The following is a 19,608-nucleotide window of genomic DNA, read 5'->3' as shown; positions in this document are numbered from 1 at the left end:
GCATTTCGAATTGGGCTGAAAAGGAACACAGTTTGTCCCGGACTTCAGCTAGAATGAAAAAAAGACACAAAGCTGGATTTATTCTGTGTCTTTACGCTGCAAAGCTGCCTCTTCTCCTCTCATTCTCTCCCCCTCTCTCTCCCGTTTCTACTTCAATCATGAAACTCATCAATGATCAACTGATCGGCTTTTCTGACGCAAATCCCGTCTCTCTTGTTTTTTTGTTTTTTTTTTTTATCTCCTACTTTGCTCCAGAAAAAGGAAGCCAGCGGATGTCACGCTAAACAACAGCAGCACGTTTAAGCTTGATGAGCTGTTGTTAGAATTTATTTAATATTAATTTCTAGTATCAGCTGATGTTTGCTGGAGCCACAGCTGTAAAAGCTGCTGGTCATGATGCTGGTTTGGATATGTGGCGAGAGGGAAACATGAAGATGAAACCTTACTGAATCATCAGAGGTGAACAAGTGGTGGAGAAACAGGTGATATGAATGAGTTGGAGGAAAGTTATGAACTGTTTCTGAGAGACAAATAACACCAGGATCCTTTTCTACGTAGCTGACAGCTGGTAACTGTGCAGGGGCGGGTCTAGCAAAGTTATGCCAGGGGGCCAGGTAGGGCATTAACAGGGAGAGGGGGGCACAAAGAAATACTTTTCTTTCTTATTCTCATTTATAATGTCTAGCTTTTATTAAATAATTATCTGAATCTTACAACCAAAGTTTTTATCTGACGTAAAATGTATAGAAATCATACATATACCAACAACACAGTGTACATCACTGTCACAACAGCGTTGTCAGGTTTCCTGGGTCGTTGACCCAGTGTTTTCAGTTTTGTCATGTTCAGTTTATTTTGCCACATCCATCCACTTCCTGTTTTCTGTTTCAGCCTGTGTACCTGTGTGTTGTGTTCCAGGTAATTCCATGTATCGTTAGTTCAATTATGTACAGCTGTTCACTCACCTGTTACCTATCAGTCATTATTCAGCCAGTGTCACTGGCTGAATTGTCACTGCTGTCTATTCCACATGTTTGCCTTTCAGTTCAAATCAGTCATTCAGATCAGTCAGTCAGCAAGCCTGCCTTCTTCCCTGTTCTGTTCATCCGTTCATCCTGCCACTCCAACACCCTTAATTCTCACCACGAGTCCAGCGTTTGGGTCCCTCTTCTCCACATCCACACAGCAACTCCTGACAAGCGTCTGTTTTCATTCAAAGGCTTTATGGCTTTAATACCTGGGGGGCCAGTCTCTACTCAAAATGCCCGAACTGATTTTTTGTCCTAGTCCAGCCCTGGCATCATGGGTGTCTGACACGGCTGCTTTCTCCCCATGCTGCAGCATGTAATTAAAGTTATTTTATAGACACTTACTAGGTGTTTGCACTTTATTTAACAAAATTCCACAACACCATCAAGTGCCCAAGGTGGAGCTATCTACTAATTTTGGTTAGTAGATTGCATAGCATTTTGTGCATTATAAGATAAATGACATGCTATACACAAACTGTTACAAAACATTATTATGCTATATTCACTGGTAATATGGTATTTATATGATGACTAGACACAGACTAGACCTTTTTAATAGTAACCCATCCACATTACAAACTGTTGACATTGCCCACCTCCAATCCCATGTGCAGATGTGACAGACAAAAGAAACATAATGACATGGAAGCTTATTTGGTTTATAAATAATTTGGTTTACAGTGCTCTGCTTTCATTTATATTTGACAAATATTATAATAATAATATAAATAATTATAATAAATTTATATTTATATTTGACAAATAATGAAATTCAAAAGGAAGCTTTTCATGGGTTTATATGTTAACACTGTTTTTAGTCTCCTGCATGTTGTTCAAGTTTGAAGTTTACTATTGGCAGAAAATCACTGGTGGAATATTCCACGCCCACCTCATGTGGAAGTTTGCAGTTGAAGTGCAGAGATTCCTATATGTCTCTTCCAATTAGCACCTCAGGCAAAATCAGGCTACGGATGTTGGACACATGCCAAGGAACGATAAACAAGATTACATGAACTTGACCTAAAGTAAACACAGCTCCTGATACAGGTTTAACAGCTACACTCACAGCAAAACGTGAACCGCGCCCATCTTTTAGTAACACCAGTGCACTTCCAGTAACTGCCAGTTTGAGACTTACAAAATACATAAAAACCAACCCCTCAATGAAATCAAGTATTTTACTTATAAGAACATAACATGACCTTTATTAGGCTATCAGTTGGGAAATACACATTATTAGAGCAGCAGCATGGACAAAGAAGGAATAAATAGATGCAATATAACATAGCAAAAATTATACAATACAAAACAGGTGAAGAAATATATCCTGTGACGTACCCCTTCTTATTTTGAGGCTCTCCTTTTTTGTGCAGGTAAGTTTGTTGTAAAAAACAAATTATATCTACAGTGGCTTGCAAAAGTATTCGGCCCCCTTGAACTTTTCCACATTTTGTCACATTACAGCCACAAACATGAATCAATTTTATTGGAATTCCACGTGAAAGACCAATACAAAGTGGTGTACACGTGAGAAGTGGAACGAAAATCATACATGATTCCAAACATTTTTTACAAATAAATAACTGAAAAGTGGGGTGTGCATAATTATTCAGCCCCCTGAGTCAATACTTTGTAGAACCACCTTTTGCTGCAATTACAGCTGCCAGTCTTTTGGGGTATGTCTCTACCAGCTTTGCACATCTAGAGACTGAAATCCTTGCCCATTCTTCTTTGCAAAACAGCTCCAGCTCAGTCAGATTAGATGGACAGCGTTTGTGAACAGCAGTTGTCAGATTTTGCCACAGAAGAAAAATCTTCCAAACAAACAACAAAGATCTTCCCTGAACAAAAACTAATTCAAGCAGTTGAGACAAGGTGGAACTCCATATTCTACATGTGGGAGAGATTGCTTGAGCAAAAGGAGACAGTTACCACAGTCCTCTGTCTCCTTTGGGAAGAGTTCACTTGGTTTAAACAAGGAAGACTGGTCTGTCATCCATCTCTCCATCAATGTACTGAGACCATTTGAGGAAGCAATCAGAGAGATGTCTACTGAAAAACATGATCTGTGTCCAAGGTGATTCCCCTGGTGTCACTGCTTCTCAGAACCACTAAAGCTTCACAGTCTCAAGGTAGCAAGCTAGCTGCTCAGCTGTCAGGGCACTGTCATTGTCGTTTCAACTCTATTGAAACATTTTATGGTTTTGCTGTCTGTACCTTCCTGGACAACAGATTTAAAAGCCTTGGATTCCGTGACTCTGCAAACACTGACCGTGTAAACGCTCGCCTTCTAACTGAAATGCAGTCCATGAATCAGATGTCAGCCCATTCATCATCTGCTACCAGCTCTGCCACCAGCTCTGCTCCAACTCCTAAAACTACCTCAAGCTTTTCTGGAGGAGCTGCTTCATCCCCACCTGCAGCAAAAGGTGGGATATTGGAATAATTTGACACTGTGACGTCCTAGCATCTCAACAGCATCCGACAACTGGCACTGATGCCCTAATTGAGATGCGCAGGTACACTGAGGAAAGGCAAATTCCTCGGGTTCAGGACCAAGTAGTTTGGTGGAATAACAATGAACAAACATTCCCCTCTCTGAGCAAACTTGCCAAAAAATACCTGACAGTGGCTGCAATATCAGTGCCAGCTGAGAGAATATTTTCAAAAGCAGGACAGTTAGTGAGTAACAGACAAAGTGCATTAGAAGCAAAAAAAAATTAATATGATACTGTTGTTAAACAAAAACCTGTAACCAAAATCTTTGTACTGCAAAGACTAAATAAAGGCTTTGGGGGTTGTTAAGTTGTTTACTCAGAATTTATACTTTCATCAGTTGTTGTTTTTGTTATTTTTGTATTATAGTTTCTTAACTGTAATTGTTTGTTAAAATTTGTTTACTGGTTTGGGTGCACTTTTTCTTTTAAAGATTTCTAAAAAAAACCCCAAAAAACCCAAATGATAATAAACCATTTTCTATTTAATTATAAACGTTTTCCTGATTATGTCCCGGGTTTTAACTATTTAATAATAAAAAAGGAAACGCACATCACATAAAACACTTAAGGTCATGGAAATTACACAAGATTGATCAATTCAATGACACATCCACTTTATTTATTGAAAAGTATTGGTATCGGCAATAGTGGGCTGTGTTTACTTTGTATCGGACTGATACCAAAATATGCAGTATCGCATGGTTAGGAGTTGAATCCTTCTGTCATACAAACTATAACACTTTGTATCTAATTTGCTAACATAATTGCTGTTATTCCTCAAGTGTGGACACTGGCTGTTTTTATCTTTTTCAAATCTGGATTTCAGTAAAAGTAAATGATCAGGATTTATGAGCTTCAACATGAACGTGTCACTTTCACCTGTTATGGTAGAGGAATAGAGACACACCATCAAACATTTTTTTCTTCTATGTCCCTGAATTGTAATTTGAGCTGAGGCTGCTGGGCTAACAGTTTGGCTGTCTTTGCCATCATACGAGGCTTTTGCCAAAGACTCTGGACCTGTCTCCCTTTGAGTTTCAGATCTGTGGACTCAGTGGTCCACTGTTTTAAGAAACAACTAAAAACTCATCCTTTTAGACTTTCAGTAAACACTTTTCTAAATACTGCTGGGGGGAGCATAGCACTTTGTTATTACTGTACTAAAGGTGCTACATAAATAAAATTTACTTATTTTAATGCACAACTACTTTTTGTGTCAGCTTAATCATACAAAGCTACTAATACATGATTTAGTATATACAGCTACTTACCGCCATCTTGATGCTTTTCTCTTTTCTGATTGTTTTCTAAAGGGAATAATCATGTTATGAGAACAGCTCAGATATTAACTCAACATATTTTTACACAAAAAAACTTAGATGAAGAGTTATAGGTCATGGTACCAAAGAAACATTCTCTTCATACACTGAATCAGTTCCTTTCTAACCAAATTTCATCCCTTTGAGTAACAAATGTACTGATTGGTTTTTGGCAGGTTATTACCTCCATACTTTTTACAAGACTGTGGAACCCATGTAAAACGTTTTTTAGTCATCTCCATTTTACTATTTTAGTAGACCTCATTGCTAAACACATCACTTTATTAACTTCTTAACAGTAAATATCGATTGACAGATATGTAATAGTAGAGAATAAGATTCAACTCAGCTCACAGTAGTACAAAAAAGAACACATAGTTATGTTAAATAAAAAAAAAGGCTGTCAGCATTTTTATAGAGAAAGTAACAAGAAGAAAAATATAGCTATAAGGTTATTCTTTGTTACAGAAAACATTTTTGTTCTGTTTTTAGATAACATTTCTGAACACATGCAGATTCTCCACCCTCCACTTAACTTTTTGTGGGAGAAACGTTTCGTCACTCATCCAAGTAACTTCTTCAGTCTCAGCTGACTGCAGGTTTCCCCAATCGTATAAACAATCTGTTAATAAGTTTGGGGGAAACCTGCAGTCAACTTTTGGAGATTTACTTAGCTGGATGATTGAGCATGCATCAAGACGCCATAAGAAGATCATTTGCAACCTTCACTAAAGCGGTTTCTGTGCTGTGATGAGCTCTGAAACCTGACTGAAACTCTTCAAATAAGCCATTCCTCTGCAGATGATCTGTTAGCTGTTTGACAACTACTCTTTCAAGGATTTTTGATATGAAAGGAAGGTTGGAGATTGGCCTATAATTAGCTAAGACAGCTGGGTCTAGAGATGCTTTTTAAGTAAAGGTTTAACTACAGCCACCTTGAAGCCCTGTGGTACATAGCCGATTATTAGAGATAGGTTGATCATATTTTTATATATATATATTATTATATTTTTTCTTGTTTTTATGGACATGAAGTCTGCCAATAAAGATTGAATTGAATTGAATTGAATTGAAAATATTTAAGATTGAAAAATTAATTAATGGCAGGACTTCTTTGAGCAGTTTGGTAGGAATGGGGTCTAAAAGACACGTTGATGGTTTGGAGGAATTAATTATTGAAGTTAACTCAGAAAGATCAATTGGAGAAAAAGAGTCTAACTTAACATCAATGGTACTAAAAGTAGCTGTAGATAATATTACATCTGTGGGATGATTATTGGTAATTTTTTCTCTAATGATAAAAATTTTATTTGTGAAGAAGTTCATGAAGTCATTACTAGTTAACGTTAAAGGGATTGTTGGCTCAACAGTGCTCTGACTTTTTGTCAGCCTGGCTACAGTGCTGAAGAGAAACCTGGGGTTGTTCTTATTTTCTTCAATCAGTGACGAATAGTAAGATGTTCTGGCTTTATGGAGGGCTTTCTTATAAAGCAGCAAACTATTTCTCCAGGCTAAATGATGATCCTCTAAATTTGTGACACGCCATTTCCTCTCCAGCTTACGAGTTATCTGCTTTAGGCTACGTGTTTGAGAATTATACCACGGAGTCAGGGACTTTGGATTTGAGGCCTTAGTTTTCACAGGAGCTACAGTATCCAGAGTCGTACGTAGTGAGGAGGTAAAATTATTAACAAGATAATCAACCTCTGTTGGAGTAGCGTTCAGATAGCTGCTCTGCTCTGTGTTGGTACAGGGCATTGAAGATGATAACAGTGGGTGGATTATATTCTTAAACTTAGTTACAGCACTTTCAGAAAGACATCTACTTTGATAAAGTCTACTCTCCGCTGCTGTGTAATCAATTATTGTAAATGTAAATGTTATCAGGAAATGATCAGACAGCAGAAGGTTTTCAGGAAACACTGTTACATGTTCAGTTTCTATGCCATATGTTAAAACAAGATCTAGAGTGTGATTAAAGTGGTGGGTGGGTTCTTTTACAGTTTGACAGAAGCCAATTGAGTCTAATAATATATTAAATGCCATGTTGAGGCTGTCATTTGTAGCATTTACATGAATGTTAAAATCACCCACAATAATTATTTTATCTGAGCTGAGCACTAAATCAGATAAAAAGTCTGAGAAGTCAGACGGAAACTGCGTTTCTGATTGGTCACAATGTTCTCGAAACTGAGACACCTGGAAAGTCAGTAGGCCCGGTTACAGCTTCATGCCCTCAAGCTGTCCCTGGCCCTCCATCCCCCGCCTCAACATGCAACAAGAAGAGATAGGAGTGAGACAAAACATCTTTTGAATATGCAATTTATTGAAAATAACGGCTAAAGTCAAACAGGCTGTTTTACAGGCTGGGTGGAAAGTACAGCAGTTTTTATGTGATATTATTTGCATTCAGCCAAGGTGTCCATAGAGCCATTACTGTGTTCATAAGTAAATAAAGGTTTCAGTGTAATTTTTCTGAACAAATAGAACCTCTGGCATTTTTAAAATGATAGTTTAATACAGAATCAAATGTGCGTACAGCTGTTTTTCAATGTATATTACTGTGGTGATCCTCATTAGAAAAATATCTACTCAAAATTGTTACAACCCTGACCTCTCAAGAAAGCTATAGCCTGTTGTTATTGATTGGCTGATATGGGAGGATCATCAGCTAACACAGCATATTTTACACCTCACAGGGTTATAGTAGTTTTGATTTATATCTTACTTAATAATCTACTTATATTTACCCAAATTTGACAGCTGTACATTGTCACTTGAAACATCAACTGGAATATGACATAAATGTAATGAATTCATCCCAAACTTTCGGGACTTGGTAATTTCGATTACAAGATGCCACGAGGTCCCTTCAACCTAGGTGGGTACCTTGCCCATCAAAGGTACCTTGTAACACTGGTGAGGCGGCCATTTTGATCCTAATAGGGCCGTTGTCCAAGGATGACGTCCCCAAACGCTTCTACAACCTGTGCAAAATGTTGAGTTCCACCAGCTACCTAGAGTAGCCACAGGAGGAAGAGAAGAGGGAGCAGTTCTGGGGGAGTCTGCACAATGCTCTGAGAGGAAATGATAACCAAAAGAACAGAATATCATGAAGAAAGAAAATGCCTCATATAGATGGTAGAGAGGTGTCTCGGGGACTCAAATGACATGAGTGGAAGACTTTTATTACATTTCTTTTGTTTTACAATTGTAAGGCAACAAAATTACTCTGTTAAGTTTAGGTCGTGTATTGGCAACCATTCTGCAAAGTATTTTTTCTGTTATGTAATATCATAACAATGAAGATCAACATACTGGATCTATAATGTATATTTTTACCTTGTGTATCTATTTTGGTCAAGAATAAACTTTTTGACTTTTTCCTTGTAATGTGATGAAATAGACACTTGTGAGAGCAGGTGGTTCATTATAGCCTGATGAGTTGAAAATTGCTGTAACAACTTCTGAAGAAAACAAAAAAAAGTGACACCTACTGTCTTTAGTTTTGAATTGATTAGATTTTTATCATCTTTTCTGCCTTTTTGAACCAAGTTTATTGTAATTAAATTCAGGGATGTACCAACAAAAAATAAAGATCTCAAACATTATATTTGTTGAATAAACAATTTAGTTCAAATCTCCCAACTAGTCTGTCATTATGTAAAAAGTTTGCTTTTGGGAAGAAAATAATGTATTTAAAATATTATTTCATCTGCTTTGAAGTGACTAAAACTAGAACATTTTATTTCATGCGGGGGATACATACATCTGTTTAGATTATCCTCTTTGTGTTTTTGTCTTTTGTGCCTTTTTTTTGTTTGTTTTTTTAATACACACAAGTAAAAGGGACTATTTTATTCAAGATCGTCCTTAACCATAACATCCTTAACCTTAACCATTTGTGCAATTATTTATGAACTAAAATATTAATATAAAATTCAACTGCCTGCTCAGTGGTGACTTGTGTATTGGTTTGTCATTGACACGAAATTGGATACATTTTCTCTTGCAAAATCTAGTAAAATATACTTTAGGAAATAAGAAAAAATGAATGTAAAAGTCTCTTAAACCAAATAAATGCAACCTCCATTTATGAAAAAGAGGAAAAGTTATAAGCACATGTAAAACCATGTTTTATTGTAAGTGGCACAGCCTAGTGTTTAAACTAAAACTTTAAAATGAAAGAGGAACTGAGACTAAAATGTCATATTAAAAAACAGCAACAACGACAAAAAGAGTCCTGGTCCTGGATTCTAAGATTCTTTTTGGTTCTTCTTTGGCTTTATTTTTATTTAATTTATATATTTATTTATTTTGCTTTTAGTAATTGGGCACATTTCTTCATTCTTCTTTCTTTGACAGTTCACTCAGTTACTGTTTGTTAATTAGACTTGGCTTCTTGTGTTTGTCTTTGCTTATGTGTTACTTTTAACCTCCATTAACAGCCTTGATGCAGAGTCCAAATAAACTAGATCTTAGGATCACTTAAAATTAAAATAAAAATTATTGATTGAGCTGCTTCTTCCCTGGACATTTCTTTGGTGTGTGGATGGGTATCTGTCAAGAGCCAAATCTTTCAATTTCTGGGCAAAAATGTGGACTTTGTGTTTTGACAGATGGATGTCATCATAAAGAGAAGTTACATCTAGCTCAGAGTGTTTGGCGAAGTGGACATTAGGCAACTTCTCACACTCCTTTTCGAGTTTGATGTTGATCTTGTTGATGGTGTCAGTGTGCATGTATTTCATTGGAAGTAGGGCTGACATGACAACTCTGCTGTTAGGGAAAGTGTTGGAAGCTTTCTCTATGACTCCTTTCAGAGATTCTGACAGTCTGTCCTGCTCTCTCCTCAGCTGACTGGAGCCCGTGTGGATGATGATATGGGTCGGGGTTCCCAAATGCTCCTCTGACAGAAGTTCAATGGCTTTTTGAGTATTTGGGCAATCGAATTTAACCACTTTGTCCCTGGGGAAAAGTTTTGTCTCACTTATGAATCTGCCATTGGAGTCAATGAGGATGACGATGTCATTCTGGACTCGCTGTACTGGTTGTGAGAGGCCCTTGATGTGCACTTGGTGTGACCTTGAGAGCTGATCTGTCAACCGCTGGATCTTTCTCTCTTTTTCAAGAAGCTGTTCCTGTAAAGCTTCTAAAGTTTGTTCCTCTGTTCCTTCTTGGCTTGAATCATCATAAAGGGTCCGGTCAACAATGTGATTAATGGTAGTGGTAGCTCTGTCTTCACCGCTCTTATAAGCAATAAACAACAGCATCATTAATATAACATTCAAATTGATAGTTATTCATTATATACACTGTGACACCCAAAACACACAACCACACACGCAAGGCTGTGTAAAGTAAGGGTTGCTGCAGCACCCTCTGATGGATGGCAGAGGATTAGCATGCCCACAACTTCTTATTATAAAGGAATGAATATGGAAAACAAATTGTTTTTTCCTTAGCGTTGACACTCTGCTGTATAAATTCTTTATTTAGGTCAGGTACGTTTTGGTCACAGAGATGGCTGCCCCTCCTTAAACCTACTTCTGGAATGTAATAATTTATTAGGGTCTGTCATCAAGTGCTTATTCTTAGGGGATAATGTAATTGTTGGGGTTTCTTTCTAATACTTTAGCGATGTTATTTTACATTAAAAATTACCTTAAGGCAATAGTTGTTGTGATTTGATGCTATATGAATGAAACATAACTGAATTTAGTTGTTTATTTATGGAAATGTGAGATCAGCAGATTAAGTTATTGTTTATATTATAATTTTAATTTATTCTATCTAACGGTCTATCTGGCAGTGTTGGTTAGAAGGTTTTTAAGACTTCTGTGATACAAAATAAAACCGCCAGTATCTATTTTGCTGAAACAATTGCTATTATTCCTCCAGTGTAGACAAAAGCTGTTTTTACCTTTTTCAAGCTGGATTTAAGTAAAAGTAAAATGGTAAATGGCCTGCATTTGTATAGCGCTTTTACTCAGTCCCTAAGGACCCCAAAGCGCTTTACACTACATTCAGTCATTCACACACTGGCAATGGCAAGCTACATTGTAGCCACAGCCGCCCTGGGCGCACTGACAGAGGCGAGGCTGCCGGACACTGGCGCCACCGGGCCCTCTGACCACCACCAGTAGGCAAACATGGATTTAGAGCGGGGCTAACAGTTTGGCTATATTCGACATTACAGTTTGGATGGCATGTGTAATATGTATTCTTAAAGAAAGAAAAGACCAGGTGTAAATAAAATATCTTTATCTTTAAAGCATTCAGCAAAATCATAGAAAGCTACTAATACATGATTTAGCATAAAGATCTGCTTACCGCCATCTTGATGCTTCCCTCTTTTAAGATTTATTCTGAAAGGGAATAATCGTGTTAGGAGGACAGCTGGGATAGTCTCAAGTAGTAACGCAACACATTTTACAACATGTAGGATTTAAGAGTTATGGTACAAAAATTTCAACCTCTTTTTATACTTCTACTAAAGAATATAGAGTACTTATTTCCAGATGCAGGAGAATTTAACTTTAAGAACTATTAGGTTGATTGCACAGAAAGCTTTGACCTCTTGACAACATTTTTAGTATTATAACAATGCTAGCTCACTTTGCCCTCTCTACGTTAACAGATATGGAATAATAGAGAATAAGGTTAAACTCGGTCCACAGTAATACAAGAAGCATATTAAAGTTTTTGTTAAATTGAATAAAAAATCTGACAACATTTTTAGAGAGAAAGAAACTCGTGAAAAATATAGCTGGACCATGCTTGTCTGTTCTGTCTTTAGATAACATTTTTGAAGACATGTAGATTCTCCACTTTTCAATTCTTCCTTAATAAAGGGAAAGAACATTATCTGTCTTACCTCAGCCTTACCGAGGGAGATCAGATACGAAAAGGCAACCTCTGTTGATGCTGCTCAACTGACTTTCAGGTTGTGGTGGTGGATTATTTCACAGTTTTTTCGTCCCACCTTTCTAAATGTTTGTAGTGGCTTTTCCAGTAGTGCAAGAGTGGGGCTATGGCGTGACAATGATGTTAACCCCAACTCGTTTTGCAGGTTTTCTTGTACTTACCCAAGAATGCTTGGTTGCACCCACCTTGTCCAAGTCAACAATAACTGAACAAATGTCAAAACGTGAAAAATGAATTAGCATTACACTCACACAAAAGAAGAACTGAACTGAAAACTAGTACACACTCGTGTCAAGCTATTGTGTGGTCTGTAATTCCTGTTTATTCATAGGTGGTTGTTATAATATGTCATAATATATCAGTCATACAGTGATAAAATTAAAGTGATGTAGTGTTTTTTAACACGTTAGTGGCGCATTAATGATAAAAAAATAAGGTCAGTTTAGCAGGCAGATTGCTAGGCAACATGATGACATTATAATATTTTCTCAACATAAGCACTATCAGGCATCAAAGATGTACCTGTGTGGTTTAGGATTCATTTTCAAGCATTTTGTGCATTATAGTAGAATAGATTGCACACAGATTCAAAAAGAGAGCTCCATTCACTGTTGCAAAACAGTACCACACAGGTAATATTAATCATCTGATGAGTAGACAGACTAGACCTTTTTAATAGTCCATCCACATTACGAACTGTTGGCATTGCCCACCTCCAATCCATTGTGCAGACGTGACAGTCCAATGAAACATAACCACGTGGAAGGTTATAAGTAATCTGATTTATAGTGCTCTGCTTTCATTTATGTTCGGCAAATACTGAAGGTCAGAAGGACACTTTTCATGTGTTTATATGTTGACACTGTTTTTAATATCCTGAACCTTGTTCAAGTTTGAAGTTTACTATTGACAGAAAACCACTGATAGATTATTCCACTCTCAACTCACATGGATTTTTGCAGTTGAAGTGCAAGATTCCTATATGTCGCTTTCAATTAGCACCTCAGGTGAAAACAGGTTACTGTTGTTGGACACATGCCAAGGAATGATAAACAAACAGCTCAAACAGCTCCTGATACAGGTTACAGCTACACTCACAGAAAAACATGAACTACACCCATCTTATAGGAACACCAGCACAGTTTCAGTAACTCCCAGTTTGATAATATATAAAGACCAACCCCTGAATGAAATCAAGTATTTTAATAAGATACAATAAGATAAGATGGCCTTTATTAGGCTATCAGTTAAGGAAATTCATATTATTAGAGCAGCAGCCGATAGAGCAGGTATAAATAGTGTTGGGATTTATGTGTATCCTTAAAGCTAATATCTCATAATTAGCATCATATATTTGTGTTCTAGACTTTATTGCACAGTTAAGCAGTGTAGATAGTATTAGAAGTAGATTGCTATACTCAGATACTAACAGAGATAAACAGAGAGAGAGGCCCCCTCCTCTAAAGAATTTGAGGGGGGAAGGTCTGTTTCACTAGTGAAGGCACTATAAGGTCTGACCGGAGGGTAAGAGGTGGTTCTGATGGTAACGATAGTGGACGTCTCCACCTAAGAAGATTCCCAGAAAGCTGCAGAAGAAGAAACATGAGCCAACATCAGACCTAAGGCCATCCTAAACTGTTTTGACCAATCACCTTAGTCTCCTGTTTATCACACATAATAAGAAGTATTTACTGTCTGGGTGTGGTGCTCTTTGCTAGATTGACCTCAGAGGTAACAAAGAGACACGGCGGCTGTTTTTTTATCCTTCAACTACTTAATAAATTTAAGAATAACGTATATATATATTGTAGCGACCGCGGGTTAGTAGAGCTGAACTGGCTAAACTGCTCACTAGCTAAAACGGCTAGCGGGGTGCTAGCAGCTATCGCCAAACTTCGCAATGAATGGAGAGCGCTCGTGCCTCATACACCGCATGACCCCGAGCGTCTTAGCAGCAGGTTTATAATCCCCAAATGATCCAGCAGGAGGCAGTAGTAGTTCACACCAGTCATTTATTTACCATTTTTACAACCACTGTAACGCTGCTGACACCGAACCCCTATCACGCTCCCACCACATAGGGTCGCGGTGTCAGCCAACCATGCCAACTCAACCCGCTCCACAGAACACACATCAACTTCACTGTGGCTTACATTAACATAACACTAACACAACATGCGAATCAAACACATAGGAACTAGCAGAACGATAGAAAACACAGACAACACAATACCCAGAATGCACCTGGCTAACAACCCCAGCCAGGTCATATATATATATATATATATATATATATATATATATATATATATATATATATATATATATATATATATGTGTGTGTATATATATATATATATATATGTATATATACATATATATATACGTATATATATATATGTATATGTATATAACTCCTTAAAACTGATGCGGCATAACATAGTTATACAATACAAAAAGAACTGAATAAAAATGTATAGTTAAGAGAAGTTAACTGGGGGGAACAGTACCTTCAACAGTGAGTTTAAACCAGTGGTTTCCAAATGGTAGAACATAAGGTTAATCCGTGTGCGGGTTATATATTATTACTGAACATCCAACTGAACAAATGGCATTGTATGCATTTGTAATTTAATTTATAAGTTTTCAATCAAACACTGTTTTCTTTATCTCAAACATAATTTAATGTTTTCTCATGTTTTACGTTTTCTTCTTTATTTTCTTCATTTTAAAACTTAATGCATCCTTAAATACCTTTTCTATTACAATATGCTGGTACCAACTTAACACTAAACAATCAAAGAACTTGTGCCTCTGCGATACTTCGATCAGTAACAAAGCATAACGAGTCATAGGCATGTTGTTTTTTTCCAACATTATTACTTTAATGGTTACATTTCAAACAAAATCAGATACTTGGTTTGTAGATTTGTAATATTTAAATATTTCATACAGAAACACACAAAATTAAATCTTTTGCAGCTATTAATCTTTCTGTTGCAGGTTCATTTGCCACAGTGCTCTGCTTTTATCACAACAAAGTATTTTTCATAAAATCAAAACCTATAAAACAAACATCCATTTATTCTCTTCACTCCAATTAACTTGTTTTTTTTAATACACAGAAGTACAAGAGACTGGTGTATTTATCATGTTCCTTCACCATCGTTGAAATTATTTACAAAATAAACTGCTTAGTTGTGACTTGTAATTGCCTTTGTCTTTTACATGAAATTGGATTAATTTTGTCCCACATCAAGACAGAATATAAATCAAAATATAATTAAGGCAATTAAAAAATGTAAAAGTGTCTTAGACCCAATAATTGTAACCTTCCTTTATGAAACAGAGGAAAAGTTCTGGTGTAACTACATTAAAAACTCATGTTACAAAGGAAGTGGGGCGGTTCTGTGTTTAGAATGAAAGCCAAGGAAACTTAAAATGAAACAAGTACTGAGCCTAAAATCCACGATAACAGCAAAAACAATCCCATTTTCCAGATCATGGATCTCAGATCCAGAGTTTATGAGCTTCTTCTCTTTAGCAGTCCAGTCAGTTACTGTTTGTTAATCAGAATTGGTTTCTTGTGTTTGTCTTTGCTTCTGTTACTTTTAGCCTCTGGGATTTCCTTTGTATAGTGTTTGATCTCTTCCTTGAAACTTTTATTCTGGTTTATTATTTGTTATTTGTTATTTGTTGTCAGGTGTTCAGGTTAGTGGTCTTCTCTAGTTGTTTCCTGTTTTACTCTGGAGGTTAGTTTTCCGTGATGTCTTGTGTTACTTTTATTTCATGTCTGTCATTCCCTGAGTCTTTCCATCAGCTGAGAATTAATCTCATCTGTATTTCATCCCTCATGTCTTATCTGTGTGTTTACAGCCTAGGTCCATGTTGTTGTGTTTGTGGTGTCTGCATGTGCTCCTTTTTAAACTTCCTGTAGGCATTTCTTTTTTCCTGGATTTTGTTATTGGTGGATTTTATTTGATGATGAAAAACTTTGTTATGGAAGTTTGTTTCCAGCATGTGGCTCCTGTCAGTACGCAATCTATAACTTTCAATGACTAACTTCAATACATCATAGTGGATTATAATGTTAAACATATATGGTAACGTAATTCAAGCAAGATTTTAAGTGGATAAATGTAATTACAGAACAAAAATAAATCATATTTGTTACCCCTCTAATTTTATTTATAAACACAAATTTATTCACAAAGTGTGAAGGTCACTATTTAAATTTCTTTGAATGACTCTGTACCAAGGCTGATATACAGTAGCAAATTACAACTAGGTCTTAGTAGCAATTAAAATTAAAAGTAAAATTCTTTGTTGAGCTGCTACTTCCCTGGGCATTTCTTTCGAATCTGGATGTGTCTCTATTGAGAGCCACGTCTTTCAATTTCTTGGCAAAGATGTGGACTTTGTGTTTTAACAGATAGCCTTCATCATGAAGACAAGTTACATCTAGGTCAGGGTGTGTGGCAAGGTGGACATTGAAGTTTTCACACTCCTTTTTGAGTTTGATGTTGATCTCCTTGATGGTGTCAGTGTCCATGTTTTTCATTGGAAGTAGGGCTGATATGACCACTGTGCTGTTGGGGAAATTGGTGGAAGCTTTCGATATGACTTCTTTGAGAGATTTTGACAACCTGTCCGGATCTGCCCTCACCTCACTGGAGCCTGTGTGGATGATGATGTGGGTCGGGCTTCCCAGTTGCTGATCTGACAGAACTTCCATGGCTTGTTGAGTATCTTTGCAGACGCGTTTAACCACTTTGTCCCTAGGGAAGAGTTTCTTCTCATTTATGAATTTTCCAGTGGAGTCAATAATGATGAGGATATAATTCTGGACCTGCTGTACTGGTTGTGAGGGGACATGATTTTGCCCTTGGGTTGACCTTGAGAGCTCATCTCTCAACTCCTGGTTCTCTCTCTCTTTTTTACGAAGCTGTTCTTTTAAAGCTTCTACAGTTTGTTCCTCTGTTTCGTCTTGGCTTGAGTCTTCCTTATCGGTCTGGTCAACATTGCCATTAAATGGAGGGGCAGCTGTGTCTCCATCGCTCTTATAAACAATATACAGGAGCATCATTAATATAACATGCAGACTGATAATTACTAATAATGACACACAAAACACTCACTATATATGTGTGCTGCAAGGCTGTATGAGTACTGAGTACTCGCATACCCACAGCTACTTACTATAAAAGACTGAATATTGAAAAGCAATTTAGTCATCTTTAATATTATTCTATAAACTCTTTACTTAGGTCATTTGTGGTTTGAGGGAGATGGACTGTTGTTCTTTCTAATACTGTAACAATGCTATCTTACATAAATAAAACCTAAGTTGAACTGTTTAGTCATGGAAATATTAAATCATAAAATAATTTTATCTTCATAGTGTAACTTTAACGGATTTATTACGAAGTTCAAAATGTCATTTTACAACAAATGTGGTCAGGCAGGTGACTGATCACCACCTAACACAGGTATTTACAGTTCTGTACTTTTACGTTGGGTCGCACTTTGTGATTATTTTATTAAAGGTGCTAAATAGATACAAATTGCTTACTTTACTTCACAACGTTCACCATCAAACATAAGAAGCTACTAATACATGACTTAGTATATACAGCTACTTACTGCCATCTTGATGCCTTTCTCGTTCCTGATTGTTTTCTGAAAGGGAATAATCATGTTATGAGGACAACTGGGATAGTCTCAAATATTAACATAACACATTTTAAAGTAAAAAATATAGATGAAGAGTTATGGGTCACAAAAATCATTCTCTTCATAATTACACTGAATCAATTCCTTTTTAATCAAATTTCATCCCTTTTACTAACACGTGTACTGATTGTTTTGGGCAAGTTATTACCTCCATGCCTTTTACAAGACTGTGGAATGCTTGTAAAAAGTTTATTTGTCATCTCCATTTTAGTGGACCTCTTTGCTAAAGCACAGCACTAGAGTATTTATTTGCAGACGGAGGAAAATCTGACTTCAATGAATGCAGGTTGACGGCTGTTAGGTTGATTGCACACAAAGCCTTATTAACTCCTTAACAGCAAATAATTTAGAGTATTATAACATTGCTAGCTCACTTGGCCTTCCTGATGTATACAGATATGTAATAGTAGAGAATAAGATTCAACTCAGCCAGCAGTAATACAAAAAACCAGTCACAATTTATGTTAAATAAAAAAAAAAAAAAAAAACGACAACATTTTTAAAAAGAAAGTAACTCAAAGAAAAATATAGCTGGAGGGTTTGTTCTGTGTTGGAGCAAACATTTTTCTTCTGTTTTAAGATAACGTTTTTGAAGACATGCAGATTTACCACCCTCCAATTGTTCTTCAATAAAGAAGGAACATGAGCATCTTACCTCAGCTTCACTCGAGGAGATTGCACAGGACAAGGCAACTTCAGTTGACACAGCTTGACTGACTTTCAGGTTGAAGTGGTGGACTATTAAACTGTTTTCGTCCCGCCTTTCTAAATGTTTCCACAGACTTTTCCAGTGGTCCACAAGTAGAGCTATGAGCTATGACCCAACTCGTTTTGCAGGTTTTCCTGTACTTACTTACCCAAGAATGTTTTCTTGCACGCACCTTGTCCAGATCTTTCAGCATACCAACAATAGTTATAGTGAACAAATGTTAAAACCTTTTAGTCTATTCATAGGTGGTTGCTAGGCAACACAACATATATCGGCCATCTTTACAGTTTGTGGGATAAAAATTATATTCATGAAATTAAAGTGATCTAGGATTTTTGTAAAATCCTATAGGTGCATAAGTGCTAAAAAATTGTCATTTGCTAGGCAACATGATAAAATTATAATATCTTATCAAGATAAACAGCATCAGGCACCCAAGACGTACCTGTGCACTATTTTTGGCAGCTGAACTTTGGGTAGTTTAGGATCCATTTCCAAGCATTTTGTGCATTATAGTACAATAAATTACACACAAACTAATGTATGCACAAGCAATATTATCCACAATAACTAGACACAGATTAGATCTTCTCTATAGTCACCCGGGCCATCCACATTAAGGCCCTTTCACATTGGATGCGGCACACGCAATGCTGTGCTTTGAAATGCAGATGTGACAGACAAATGAAACATAACAACATGGAAGCTTATTTGGTTTATAAATAATCTGGTTTATAGTGCTCTGCTTTCATTTACATTTAACAAATACTGAAGGTCAAAAGGACACTTGATGCACTTATATGCTGACACTGTTTTTTGTTTCCTGAACCATGTTCAAGTTTGAACTTTACTATTAGCAGAATGTTCCACTCACACGTCATGTGGATGTTTGCAGTACAAGATTCCTATACGTCAATTAGCACCTCAGGTGAAAATAGCCTTGGTGTGTGTGGAAACATGCCAAGGAATGATAAATGACATTACAGGAGCCTGACCTAAAGTAAACACCGCTCCGGATACAGGTTTCACAGCAAAACATGAACTACACTTATTTTATAGAAACATCAGTGCACTTCCAGTAACTGCCAGTTTGAGACTTACAAAATACATAAAGACCAATGCCTTAACAACACCAAGTACTTTAGTTATAAGAAAAGATGGCTTTTGTGTGGCTATCAGTTTGGAAGTTGATAGCCAACAGCAAGAGTGTTGATAGAACAGGAATAAATATGCGCAGTATAACATAGCAAACATTATACAAAAACAGTAGAAGAAAAGTATTGTTTCTTATTTTGACAATCTCCTTTTCTTGCAGGTAAGTTTGTTGTAAACTCAGTTACTTGTTTTGACAACAAGCAAACAAAAAAAAAACTGTCAAGGTGGGGAACGCT

General features: G+C 36.7%; 2 protein-coding genes across 2 annotated transcripts; both read right to left on the bottom strand.

Moving 5' to 3' along the window:
- Positions 1-7,153: 7,153 nt before the first annotated feature.
- Positions 7,154-11,825, bottom strand: LOC120436091. The gene is made up of 3 exons (XM_039606476.1): positions 11,726-11,825; positions 11,182-11,216; positions 7,154-10,097 (listed from the first exon to the last, which is right to left on the bottom strand). The coding sequence occupies exons 2-3, from the start codon at positions 11,185-11,187 to the stop codon at positions 9,333-9,335; spliced, it is 771 nt and encodes a 256-aa protein (XP_039462410.1). The 5' UTR covers positions 11,188-11,216; positions 11,726-11,825; the 3' UTR covers positions 7,154-9,332.
- A 2,813-nt stretch (positions 11,826-14,638) lies between these two features.
- On the bottom strand, positions 14,639-18,312 carry LOC120435660. Its single transcript, XM_039605477.1, has 3 exons — positions 18,164-18,312; positions 17,419-17,454; positions 14,639-16,834 (listed from the first exon to the last, which is right to left on the bottom strand). Exons 2-3 carry the CDS (start codon positions 17,422-17,424, stop codon positions 16,067-16,069), a joined length of 774 nt encoding a protein of 257 aa, XP_039461411.1. The 5' UTR covers positions 17,425-17,454; positions 18,164-18,312; the 3' UTR covers positions 14,639-16,066.
- Between the last annotated feature and the right edge of the window lie 1,296 nt (positions 18,313-19,608).

The sequence above is a fragment of the Oreochromis aureus genome, linkage group 3 (genome assembly GCF_013358895.1).
Source record: "Oreochromis aureus strain Israel breed Guangdong linkage group 3, ZZ_aureus, whole genome shotgun sequence".
In the NCBI taxonomy this organism is placed as follows: Eukaryota; Metazoa; Chordata; class Actinopteri; order Cichliformes; family Cichlidae; genus Oreochromis; species Oreochromis aureus.
The sequence above is the reverse complement of the archived record's forward strand: the minus strand, read 5'-3'. Positions and strand labels throughout refer to the sequence as shown.